General features: G+C 38.0%; 1 protein-coding gene across 3 annotated transcripts in view; it reads left to right on the top strand.

Annotated features, from left to right (window-relative positions):
* The window catches only part of LMO7 (LIM domain 7), a 199,370-nt gene that overhangs the window by 169,754 nt on the left and 16,004 nt on the right, over positions 1 to 13,612 (top strand). For 2 of the 3 annotated variants that reach the window (XM_030312057.1, XM_030312062.1), the window contains 7 exons: positions 5,604 to 5,718; positions 6,849 to 7,010; positions 7,789 to 7,976; positions 8,937 to 8,997; positions 10,925 to 10,981; positions 12,871 to 12,896; positions 13,178 to 13,282. In XM_030312057.1, coding sequence (XP_030167917.1) covers positions 5,604 to 5,718; positions 6,849 to 7,010; positions 7,789 to 7,976; positions 8,937 to 8,997; positions 10,925 to 10,981; positions 12,871 to 12,896; positions 13,178 to 13,282 — 714 coding nt within the window. The remainder of the gene's footprint in view (positions 1 to 5,603; positions 5,719 to 6,848; positions 7,011 to 7,788; positions 7,977 to 8,936; positions 8,998 to 10,924; positions 10,982 to 12,870; positions 12,897 to 13,177; positions 13,283 to 13,612) is intronic. The other variant, XM_032592170.1, reaches the window with a different exon arrangement.

Here is a 13,612-nt window from a genome sequence, read left to right on the forward strand (position 1 = left end):
GGATTTCATTCCTCTCCACTCCCTTTTCTCCTGTACTTCTCTTATGGTATTGTTTCTTTTCTTGCCTCTTTTTCTGACCCAGGCTTCCAGGGCAATCCTGAAGGTGACCCTGAAGCAAGGGGAGAGAGTGTGACTCCCAGATTCACTTTGATAACTTTCCCCTTGATTGGTCATCCATAGGGTTTTGTTTCCTGTTCTTTCTTGTCAGAGACCTCTTCTCCCAAACTCCACCCAGATCCACATTTCAGAACCACTGCCCCAGATTTTTTAAAGTTGTACCCAGAAGCCAGATGATACACCTGGAAGGAAGGATGCTTTTTTCATGTTTGCTTCTTAATCAGCAAGCCTGTGATAGTGCCCCTTTAGAATAGTATCCAGGGCTGACCGTGTCATAGCTGCCTCCCATGCACTGTGCTTACTTGTCACCTTCACTAGACTCTTCTCTCAGGGAGGGCAGGAAGAAGCCTGTCCTGATCACTGTTAGCACAGTGCCTGGATCTATATTAGTTGAATGCTGACTGAGTTCTATTGGCTTCAGAGTTAAGTACGTGAGCATTAAATAGGATTCTCTTTAGTTGATCTGGAAACTGCTTAACCAGCATTTATACACATATATAACGTTGTTTCCATGGGGAACAGAAAATAATTATGGCACAGCAGCCATGCACCTCGGTACCTCTTAAATGTTTCACTTAATCCTCCCAATGACTGCAAATTAGGTGATATTATCCCCACTTTTACTGATGAAATACTTGAGATCTGAAAGTTACATAACTTGCTTTGGGTTGGTTAAGTGCTTAGGCCACAAATGTAATTTCTCTGACCCTATTTTTTTTTGAAATATGAGAAGCTCCAATTTGAGAACTGCCTTATGTGAAGTTAAGTGTCCAAATGTTAACTCATGTTAACTTTGTTGTATCTCTAGAATTTTAGAGCCAACAGGGACTGAAATATCTTCTGTTTCATAAAGTCATTCTTCAAATTGCTTTTGAGGGAAGCTGTATGGTTATCTGAAATGTAGAATTTCTGAAAGGTAGAGTTTGAAATCTCCCCAATAGGTAGTAAGTAGCTACCAGCAATTTTAAATGGCATACAGTAATAATAATTGGCATATTCTGTGACTGAAATTCTGGTAGCTGTGTAGAAGATGGAGGGAAAGAACGGCAGGGGCAGGATAGCCAATGATAAGCTGGCTGCATTAGTTTGGGCTGTGGTCTCCCCTCTAAATTAAGATGGTAACCTGAAGAGCAATGAAAGAATGGGATGATTCAGGATAGATTTATGGACTGAGGACTTGGGAGCACTTTTTATGAAGGCATGTGTGTGGTGGAGAGTGGGGGCTGTTGTGTGCAGCTGGGGTGGGAAGGGAAGGAGGAGGAGCCCCTGGTGTTGCTAACTTGGGCATCTGGTCAGGTCGTGATGTAACTGACCAAAGTCGAGAAACAAGAGGTGGAAAAGAGTAGGTTCGGGAAGAGGTCGTGAATTTAATTTTGGATATCATGGGCTGAGGCAGTAGCTGAAGACACAGCAGGGAAAGAGGTTAACTCAGGAAAGCTTGTAGTCAGAAAGATGGGAGGCTGGCTAGGGAAGAACAAGAAGTGAACGTAGGAGAGCAGGCAGAAGAGCACACTAGTGAAAGTGAGAGGCGGCCAGACAGATGGAGGACAAGACGGGGGAAATGGGATAGTGGATGACAGAGAAGACCGTTTCTGAAAGCAGGAATCGGTGGTAGTGCCTGCTGGAAGGCGGATCGAAAACAGATTCGGTAGGAAAGAGATAAACTTGAAATGAGTTGAGTTGAAGCCATAGAGCTGGAAACACCACCTGCCTCTTGGAATGGAGAAGTGGAGCCAGTAGGTATAGATGTGCCTCTGGCAAAGGAGAGTGGCTCTGGTGCCAGAGTGGTGCCACGATTTGGGGCCACCCACCTACGTTCTCACCCTACTCAGACCCTGAAAAAATGATGCAAAAGAATCATGTGTACAAAAATCAAAGTTGATACATTTCCTCTGTTACTTATCACTATAGAGTGTTTTAATTTTGTCAGTTTCAGTAAGGCTTCCCTTAAGTCAACACATTTATCTAATTGAAAAATTGGGGAGAGGGTGCCTGGGTGGCTCAGTCGGTTGAGCGGCCAACTTCTGCTCAGGTCATGATCTCGCGGTCTGTGAGTTCGAGCCCCGTGTCGGGCTCTGTGCTGACAGCCCAGAGCCTGGACCCTGTTTCAGATTCTGTGTCTCCCTCTCTCTGACCCTCCCCCGTTCATGCTTTGTCTCTCTCTGTCTCAAAAATAAATAAACGTTAAAAAAAATTTTTTTAAATAAATAATAAAAACAATAAAAAAATTAAAAAAAAAAAAAGAAAAATTGGGGAGAATAGCTTTCTGACCTGTTAGTACGTAAGACTGACCCTATTTTCCACCACTTCTCATCTTTGGTCAGAGGAAACTCTTACTTAATCAGATATCCTAAAATTAAATGGGTCATTGCTACTCTAGATAGATCATCATATTGTTGTCTAAAAAGCTCAGCTTTCAGTGTATACTTCTGTTTAAATTGTATCTAATTTGAGGCAAATTATTTTTAGATGGTGATATGTTCATAACCATACTCATATCTTTTCCTGCATAGACAACTGGAACCACTTGACGTGGTTCTTTATCAGTCATCAAGAATCTAGATTTCCCCCAAGAATTTATATTTCTGGTTCTATCTAGTTCAAGCAGTAATAATTCCCTTATCATCATCTTCTGAAGCATGAAAAGCATGGACTGTTTGTGGAATATTCACATGGCATGTGTCTTGCAGAGATAAACAGGGAAGTAGAAATCCTAACTGAAATCACTGCTGAATAGTTTATGCTAAACTATAATTATAGATATGTTCCCCTGCTAATCTAATTCAAGGTCTGAGGATTCCACAGCAATGCCTATGGGACTGCCATAATGGGCAGGCCATGCCACTGAAATTACAGCTTGAAACTGAAATTATAGCTACTTTTATGGATTGGTTTGGGAGGGAAGTGGTCTACATAAGATTTTCATTTGAAAATAGGGTTTTGCAAAACAAAAAGCTTGCAAATTAACATCATTATGAGAGAGAAGTTCCTGCTAGAGTCCCTGACTCTAGCAGGCCAGAGGTCGCCTGGTTATGGATAGAAAAACACCTGTAATTGCTCCCGGGGTTCTTTCCTCCTTTGCCTGTATATAGTCCTAAGGACCCACACACTTACAGTCTGTCAGGCTGCTGGCAGCCACAGTGAGGCTGTTCCCTGTTAACTGTTTCTGAGAGGTGGTTACTGCCCTTTTATTTAATATGTTCAGGTAGAGGCTTCTTTCCAAGGTAAGAATATCCTTTTGTGAGACAGTTCTTCTTGTCTAATAAAATTGTGAGGCTCTTTCATCTTTAGCTTCAGCTCATTCTCTTTTATCCTATTTTTGGTAGAAAAGGATAATGTTCACTTGCTGTCTCCCACAAAGTATTCTTTTTATGTAGTTTGAGACTATTTATTTGAACTCCATCATATCTTTTATTTTTCAAGATAAAAAACATCAGTTAGTATCTTGAGTATCTAATGTATCATTTGTCTTTGTGCCCTTTTATAGCAATAGATTCTGTAGATGGCTGTAAGTCGAATTTTTTTTTTTTTTTTTTTTTTTGGACGGTTAAGTGTGGTGATGACCGCTTGTTTTCACTGAGTCGTCTCTAATGTAAGTGTATGGTAGTTTCGGTTAAGGACTGGAACTAACCAGTAATTTTTTCTATTCATAGCAGAGCTTTATTCTGGAGATTGGTGTTCATCAGGCTGATTATTAATGTGTTCTCACTACCTACATCTGGGTTCCTGTATTTAAACTGCTTTACAAGCTTTCTGATGAAGACTTTTCTATATCATTAGCTACAGATTTTTAAAAAATAATTCCACACCCAACTCTTGAAGAGTCAATAATTATTTTTCAAGAGCCAGGACCATGCCTCATCCATCTTTATTTCCCAAGAACTAGGCACTGTGTTTTATACAGAATAGATGTACAATAAGTGTATGTTGAACAAACGATAAGTAAATGTTAAAGCACTTCTGTGTCCATAAATGTAGTAAGTTCTTGGTTCAGTGTCTTCCTTGCCTTCTATTTCAATTCTTATATAATGTCAGTTTTTCTCAGAATATACTCACATGGATTTTAAACTTGTTTTAGAGATGGAAAAACTTCGGCATAAAGCTTTATGAATTGCCCAATTGGCCCTAGGTTCGGTTTTCACGGCCACGTTGTACTGGAGAATGTGTAGGGTTTTTTTTTTTTTTTTTCTGGAAAATTAAGTGGCTTTAGGAATAACTTTTTCTTTTAGTCTAAATTCTTAATTATTTGGAATCAAAGACTGAAACTAGTCTGGGAATGGTAAGTTAAAATTCATGTCTGCTGTTGACCCAAAATGAAACACATAAATTATGAAAGATAACTGAAATGTTCACAGACATTGTATATTTTAAAACTTAAAACATTTGTTTTGGAAATGGCTGTGAGTCTGTGGCCCTGAGAATTTGCTGCCGTGGGGTATGGTGGTGGAGGCTGGCTGTTGTCCTGGAGGCCGTCGTTCTTGGGCTCACTGGCTGTTGTTACTTCAAGGAGGTTGTGACTTGTTGCTCAGCGTGTCTCAGCAGGGGCCCTCTTGGCATCTGACCTGTGGTTCCTCTGAGGTGCCATCGCTCCATGTCCCACAGCTGTGCGGAGGCTCTGCCCTCATCACTGGATCTTCGCGTGGCTGTGGGGCAAACAACACCTTGCCAAAGCTTCAGGCTGTCTTTAGGGGGTGGTGTCAGTCCCACAGGCGCCCCACAGCTTAGCTGATTGTGTGTCAATGAACCCCTTGAAATTAGGCAGCTATGTTAAATGTCAGAGACACTTTTTCTAGAAGTACGGTGGCATTTTTAAAATGGTTAACACTTTTTTTGCTATTTTCAAAAATGCCATTTTATTAAAATGTATGATCTGTAACATTGTGTGCATTTAAGGTATATAGTTAGTATATTAATTTGACACATTTATGTATTGTAATATGATTGCCATTGTAGTGATAATTAGCACCTCGATCACCTTACATAATTTTCTTTTTAGTGGTTGGAATAATTAAGTTATAGTCTCTTAGCGAGTTTGATCATAATACAGTGTTGTCTGTATTCACTGTTCTGTGCATTACATCTCAAGGGCTCATTTACTGATTGCCAGTTTGTACCCTTAAACAGCACACAGTCTAGCTTCTTACTCTTTTCCTATTTGGGTAATAGCAAATGGTCTATAAAGTAAACCCAGTTGTATGGTGAGCATATGCCCAAGATTTATTAATGTCCAACTGATTTAAAGTATTGGTGTGAAGAAAAATATCTATTAATGTGAAGTTTTCCCTTATTTTATCAGAAAAGCTAACTCACTGATATTTATATAAATGAAGGTTTTACTAAACCCAAGTTAAAAAGATGGATGCTCCTGGTCTATCATGAAATAATTCAAGTGTACCTTGAATATAGCCTCCCTCCTTTCATGGATAGACTTTCCTCCTTGCGGGTGCCAGCAACACCTGATCCCACTGGTTCATATTTGTTTTCAGGATCAGTTCAGTGATATGAGAATCAGCATACACCAGACGCCTGGGAGCGGTCTTGACTTTGGGTTTACAGTAAAATGGGTGTTTTCTGGGATCTTCGTTGCATCAATTGAAGCAGGTAAATCATTGATTTAGCTCTACTGAACTTTCTTCCCCTTGTTATCCTATGCTGTTCACAACCCCCTCCAGAAATTAGTGTGTTTGCTGTAGGAGGAGAAAATACATGTGAAAAGTGCAGCAGTAAAGCCAGGAGGTGCATCCTCTTCCCCGAGACTTCCCTGAGACTGATAGTGTTTTTTCTCTTTGCCTAATTAATTTGAGTTTTGTGGGGTCTTAGTTTTGTGACCTTTACAGAATTCGTTTGTCAAAATTTTAGGTTTGATATTTGGAAATGCTACCAAACAACACCTCACTGGAAATTCAAAAAGAACTTTCCATGATTGGCTGTGTCTGTGATGGATATTTAAGTGCTGTATAATAAATTGATGGTTTTCTGAGCATCATAATATATCTGTTGTCCGTGGAGTGTCCTCAGGATGCTTCAGGACTTCTACAAAAGTCCTTCCCCATCTGGGGTTATATCAAGTCAGTCCCAGGCAGTCTTCAGCAAAATATCACCACAAGGCCTAAAATTCAAATGAAAGCTACTGTTGTTAAGAGGAGTTCCTCACTTACATGTTTTAGCTATATAAAAGTGCATGCTAACACTGTTGTTTTTTTTTTTTTTAATTTAAGAAAGTTCTTAAAAAAGACTTTAATTAGATAATGGTAAGTGGCAATTGTAAGCAGTTTTAAGTGGCCTTGCCTTTTTCTTTTCCTCTTTCTTTTAAAAAAAAAAAATCCATTCCAGGGTACATTTGGTTTTGGAAGCTCAATTCAAGTACAATATATTTCACATTTTTAATTTAAAAATAATTAAAAATTTTTCTTTGTTCCTAGGAAGGTAATAAATTTTATTGAATAGATGAGCTTATTTCTCCTTTGCATGTTAATGATGATGCTTACTGTGGAGTGAAAAATGCCTTTGCTGCTTTGTATATTGTGGATACCCAAATATTTGATAACGTAAAAAAAAACCTCATGGATCTACCCTAACTGAAAAATATAAGAGATGGTTAGTTGACATTAAGAAGGCATTTTTTTCTTTAAGTAAGCAATTGGTAGAACATGTATTTTGTTGTTGTTGTTGTTGTTTGTTTGCTTAGAATTTTTTATTATTCGTTCCTTAATTGATTTTGCTTTATTTAGGTAGCCCAGCAGAATTTTCTCAGCTACAGGTAGATGATGAAATTATTGCTGTTAACAACACCAAGTTTTCATATAAGGACACAAAAGAGTGGGAGGCGACCATGGCTAATGCTCAAGAAACTGGAAACCTAGTAATGGATATCAGGCGCTATGGAAAGTCTGGTAAGTTGGTTTTACCACCGTCTGGCTTTCTAAATCGGGAACTGGTCTTTGGCAAGTGGTTCTAACAGCTTGCTTCAATAACGTCTTCCTCCGTTTTTAAAAATTTTTTGGCTTCAAGATGTTTTGCGGTTATGCTGTCACAAGTCTTGAATGATACTTCCTTGACTATTCTGTCTGAAGACTTTTCACTAGCAAATTTACTGAATTTACATTATTTATCGACTGATTTACATGCTAGACTGACTTTGAATGCAAATATTAACTGGAAGCTATTGTAATTGCATCTGCATTTGGGAGTCATATAATAATGCTGAGTATTAAGAATTACGCTATGATTTTACTTTCTCTACAGCACCATAACTAACTGGTATGAGAGAGAACATGGTAGGTCATTGGTCATGTTGCTGTTGTTCATGCTCAAGGAACTTTCAGTATATATTCTATTATTGTGTTTCTTAGCTGTTGAGGTTAGATGGAGAAGGGCATTAATCCTCCCCCTACCTGTTAAGGTATGATATCAAAATATGATACTCTATCCTGGCTTACAGAAAGATTCAGCAAATTTGCTAGTCTTTACATTATTAACATCATCTAACCCTTGTGTTTTTGGAAGGTGATCTGTTGGTCAGAACACGGAACTCTTGACTTCTTTCACACACTACCTGATTTGTTTGTATGTCTTCTACATGTTCATTTTGTATATGTACATTCAGTAACTTTGTTCTTTCCACTCCAACATTTATGTGTACTCATTTCTTGATCACCATGTGCCAATCAGACTGGGGCAGAGACCAACCTTCCCTGCCATTTACACGGCATAAAACCCTCAATCTCACCAGTATGGCTACCAAAATTATAGGTTCACCTGAAACAAAGTGGATTGATACAACTTCTGGAATTTACAACTCAGACAAATCTTCAAATCTGTCAGTAACGACTGATTTCTCGGAAAGCCTCCAGCATTCTGTAAGTATTTTGAGAAGTGGGAGTATTTGTGTAGAGCAAAGAATCTGTAGGAAGTCTGTGTGGGTGGGGGAAAGGATTTATTTGAACCATTTTGATGCTACTTTAAAAACCATTAGTTGAATAAGATGATTTATAGGAATGAGAGTAAAAATGTATTTTTGACAATCCTATGGCATTACTATTAATAGAATAATAGTTACATAATTGTAAAATCAAAAGATCCTGTACTGTTGTTTTACGGGTATTTCTTACCAATCTTCATCATTATGCCCATTCCTCAGATCTTTGTGGATATGAAGTAGTAATAATGTAGAATTATACACTGTAATTTGTCTATGCTTTCTTTAGTCTTTACAGGTAAATTGTACACAATTACTGTACTGATTTTAAAACCTCATGAAGCATGTTTAGTTTCTTATGTAGGTGAATTTGATGGTTAGACTTAGATGTGTGGTTAAAAGATATTCAGTGACATTAATTGATGAAAAATAATTACAGTCTAGGCATTTTCCTAAGTATCAGTTAAATTTAAAATTTCAAATAAATGCTTATATCAACTCCCTAGATATAGTTGTTGTTATCTAAGATACTCTTTTAGCCAATAAGGAGTTCCTGCTACATTGTGTAAGAAATGCTTAAATGCTGAAGAATCTTATGTGCTTATGTTGCTTAGTCATAAATACAAGCTAAGTGAACTAATTATTTGGCATATCATGTTTCTTGGAAAAGGAATGACTGAATTTAAAGTCATTCATGCTTATCGATAGATGGTCATTAATCCTTCCACAAATATTAAAGAATAATGAAAATTTTTTTCTATTGATGTAAAAGGCTGTAAGAATACATTAATATCCTGAAAAACTCACCTTATTAAGATATTTTCACCAATGGGATATGCATCATTTAAACCCAAAGTCCAGTTGAGGAAATAGATGCTAACTGTCATTTTATCCTTTCCAGAATACTGAATCCAAGGAAATAAATGGAATTCGTGATGAAAGTAATACTTTTGAATCAAAAGGTAAACATCACCATTGTAACTATATTTATAATATAGAAGCGCTAGCATTCAAGTTTTGCTATTATAAAAATTAATGTCAGAATAGAGGCAAAGAAAAACTGATCCCAATGCAAGTTGAAACTAAAAGGTTAGCACGCAGATCCAGTTGCAGCCAGGTGGAAAGGCATTCAGTTCCAGGGTTTGAATAGTTCAGGAACTGCAAACAACGCTTTGGCAGCATGCCCAGCAGCTTTGAGTGCCTGTGTGTCTAAGCCAAATAAGAAAGACTGGTTTCCCGAGGCCATTAGCCTTCTTGCAATGGTATGTTGGCAGAGGGAATCTTCGTTAAATCTGAAACGATGAATGAAGTTTCCTGCTCCCCTTTATTGTGGTGAAAAGGACAAGTTCATAGGCAGCTAGTCTTAGTAGAGCAATGGCAATAACAGTTATTAGTGAAAAGTACCCATTTGTAATGACAAGGCAGGCGTAGTATCTAGGGAGATCTTGTTTTAGGGAGTTAGTTACTGCTCTCTTCCTCCTTCTGTCTGTTCATAAGTAATTGTCACCACATGCTATGTGCTATTCCTTAAGCATACAAAATAAGTAAGAAAGATCTGGTTCACATAGGCAGGGAGAGAGAGACCCAAAGGAGATAAAACTCCTTTTACCATGAAGCTAAGCTCTGGTCGGGCTGGGTCTTCATAGCAGTTTGATGGCTTTGCACCTGCGTTTGCCAGTTCATAATGGTCAAAGCCAAACCAAGTTTGTAAATTTCCCTTTGTTGATGACTTATTTTGGTGTTAAATTTCTGATGGTTACAAGTGACTGTGTTTTAATTGTCTGATACTGCATTCTTAATCAAAGAAGTTTTGTAAGCAAACCTAACATTTTTTTTAAGTTTATTTATTTTGAGAGACATAGAGAGGGTGCGTGCACACACGTGCAAGCCAGCACGAGTGTGGGAGGGGCAGAGAGGGAGAGAGAATCCCAAGTAGGCTCTGCGCTGCGTGGACATGGGGCTCCATGCCACGACCCGTGAGATCATGATCTCAGCCAAAATTGGGAATCGGATGCTTAACCAACAGAACCACCCAGGTGCCCCTAACCTGACTTATTTTTGATTTATGATGTTAAATCCAAGATGCCCAGGTCCTATTCTACCAGTTATTCAGGCAGAGCAAACAGATAATAAGACACTGAACTTGTCATTAGTGACTGGCACTGTATGCTGGCCTGTCATTTGAGGGGTATGTTAAGAGAAGTAAGCACCAACTAGTGTCAAGTAATAATTTCATTTACATTTTATGATTAAACAGAAGTGTAATGATCATTTGCCATGACCTTGCAACAGATCTGTAGAAGTCAGAATGTATCTTTTCATCCTCTCTCTCTCTCTCTTTTTTTTTTTTTTTTTTTTAACCGGACTGAACTCCATTTACTTGAAGTTAGTGGATGTTACTAGGGCAAAATACAAGAATATTTTAATTTGGGCATTTGTTTTTATTTCGTCTTTCTCTGGGTATTAATTTATTTTCTTGTCTTCCTCCCCACTATTTTTCAGTTCATTTTTTACTTAATACTGTGAAAACTCTTAGTTGCAAACAATTCTCCTTGGACTTCTAGACTTTGGATTGATTAACCTAGCAAAACATATTAATGTCCATTTCTCTAAAGCTGTGTGATCTAGCATGGGGCTTCTGTGAAACTATGATGCTATCTGCTAGAATTTATTAATGAAATAATTAGTTCCTCTACTAATCCGAATGTAGTATAGACTTCTAAAAATATGTGTCTCTGTACATTGAAATAATCCATATCTTCTATGGCCATCAGTTTTGTCATCTTAAAACTAGTGCTGCAGACATTAGTCAAATGTTTTCCAGTGGTGAGAGATTAAAATGAATGACATGGTATTGATTTTTTTTTTTTTTTTGTATTTTTCAACTAGCATCTGAACCTATTTCTTTGAAAAACTTAAAAAGGCGATCACAATTTTTTGAACAAGGTAAACTACCAAACTAACAATTCATGCACTTTCATCAACTTGTTCCCATTCTCCACTCTTTCCTAGTCGTCTGTGGTGCTGGGCACTGAGCCTTTCAATTGGCTGTCATGACCAAGCAACATAACCCATTTCCATTCTTTTCCTAGGGTCGTCAGGCTTTTCTTACAGTTCATGGGTCTACCTCTGTGGTAATGGGTCTTTGCGTGTCTTTGTATACCTGTGAATTTTTTTTGGTTTTCTAATTAAAAGATTGAGATGCTGTTAAACACACACTTATTTCTTTCCACTGGGTGACAGTAAGAAACGAGGAACTTCACTTACGCCTTACTGCTTCCTACGAATTGCATACTACTAGATTACACCAACATACAATTGTTGAACATTTATAAAAACTCTAATTTTTGATTATGGACCGTGCTCTTAATAAAGAGCAGAGTTGTTTATTAGTATTGGGGTGATGGCTCTGGAGTATTACTAGGAGTGCTCTGTGGATTCTAAAGCAAATCAAATGTAAATTTTGGTTGTACTTCCAAAAACGTGCATCTTGAGAATCACTGTGTTGGTGTAGTTGAGCAGCTCTGCCTTATGTGCTATGCGTGTGGCATTTCTTACCCCTGTCACGTCTGTCTAACTCCCTGTCTCACGAATGCATTTCCAGCTGTGCTGTGCTATCAAGAACTTAAAAGTAATAGCCAACATTTGAGATGCAATGGCACAGAGAGTATTGTGCTGTTGGTGTCTAAATGTTGTTGTTTCTTACTTTTAAGATGATCAAAAATCCTTTACACACTTGTCTTACAGTATACTTCCTGGACTCATGGATTTTTTTTTTTTTTTTTTTTTTTTTTAGATCTGCTAGCCTTCCTTTGGCAAATTAAGGTTTCTTTTTGACCATAAATAAGAATAGCTTATCAGCCATGCATGTGCAAGGTCTATTTGTGTCAGTATCCTTCGTGTTTTTGACATTTTTGTTAAATTCCTGTGTTTCTGTGGTAATTTAATTGAAACAGTGTGATACTCCTAGCCCAAACTGGCTAAACTGAAACAATTCCTTTTCTTGCTCTGTTCTAATGTTCACTTACTTTTCTTCAACAGGCTATTTTAGGGAAGAACTTTTTCCTAAGTCTCAAAGCAGCTTTCTTAAAAAAAATGTGCGAGTGAATAAATTTACCAGACAGCTGAGGTTTCAGGAAAATTAAATAAATACTGTATGATAATGCATTTCATGAAATTTGCTTACTTGTTTATAATCCTTGTCCTACATACAGACCCACATTTATGTAGTCCTCCTACGAATAAAAAGAGTGATACTAGGCCCATAGCCTTACACATGAAGTTGAATATCTGTGCTTCAAGTAATAGGAGAGGGAAGGGAAAGATTTCTTGAACATGTTTTTGTGGGGTCTTATTTAAGGAAAGTTGCTTATTAGCAAGGAGACTTGGAAAATGTGATTGGGAGCTGTCACATCGTAATTGAACAGTGGCAAGTAAAATTTTTGATTTGTAGATGTTGCAACACTTGAAATTCTTTTTTTCCCCCTATTAGGCTAAGCTATGAGATACTACCAAGTCTATTCATAAAAGAACCCCGAAACCTCTTTAGAACACACCATCAGTTCAGCTCTAGAAACGGGAGCTAGGGTTCACCTTTGGCATCCACAGTTTCTCTCTCTCTCTCTCTCTTTTTAAATGACTTTGACTTTGGGAGGTAGAAAACAAGCAGATGAAATTAAAGAGAAAAACTAAGATACTGCTGTGGTTTAAAAAAAATCGTTGATGTCCCTTAGTATACTGGCATACAAACAGCTGGTAAGACTTTCTGAAAAGAATTATTTCACAGAAATGAAAAAACTTATTGTCTTTTTCCTTTCCCACATGCTGCAATACAGGAAGCTCCGATTCTGTGGTTCCTGATGTAAGTAGTGTTCATTTGTTTTTGGAATAAATAAGGTGACCTTGGTGGGACCGAATTAGCACCGAGTAGCATCGCTTATTTTCAGTTGCATAAGAATTTATCAAGGAGCAGTCTTTCCAAGTTGGAAAGACCTATTTTGAGATGAAAAGCCAAGCCTCCTCTGGTACTGCTTAGGCAAAGGGTGGTATGAATAATTCATGTTAGCGAGAGTGCTTCGGTAGACGACTCAATGATGTCACATGTTCTTCCTTGTTTGCACATCTTCTCTTCTGACTGGTTAGCTTCCAGTTCCAACCCTCAGTGCCCCGAGTCGCTGGGCATGGGATCAAGAGGAGGAGCGGAAGCGGCAGGAGCGGTGGCAGAAGGAGCAGGACCGCCTTCTGCAGGTAGAGCAGAAATATATGGGCTCCCAGGAACTGGTCCCTGTCAACCAGCATTGTGAAGCAAATTAAAAAAAAAACAAAAACGTTAAAAGCTAATAACCTCATAATTAACAAATCTTTTGATAGGTAGCCCATCTTGTGTTAATTACATTTCTATTTTGAAACTTTCCCAGCCCTCTTTTTAAATAATTATTTACCCCGTGTATGTTTTAGAATGAGGCACTACAGTTTTGTGGAATTCTTACATGTGGGAAGTGTATGGGTTGTAAGGACTTAACACCCTTTACGCTGTGTGCTTATTCTGTTGCAGAGAAATCCAGCCCCCTTGCTAGC

The sequence above is a fragment of the Lynx canadensis genome, chromosome A1, assembly GCF_007474595.2.
Source record: "Lynx canadensis isolate LIC74 chromosome A1, mLynCan4.pri.v2, whole genome shotgun sequence".
In the NCBI taxonomy this organism is placed as follows: domain Eukaryota; kingdom Metazoa; phylum Chordata; class Mammalia; order Carnivora; family Felidae; genus Lynx; species Lynx canadensis.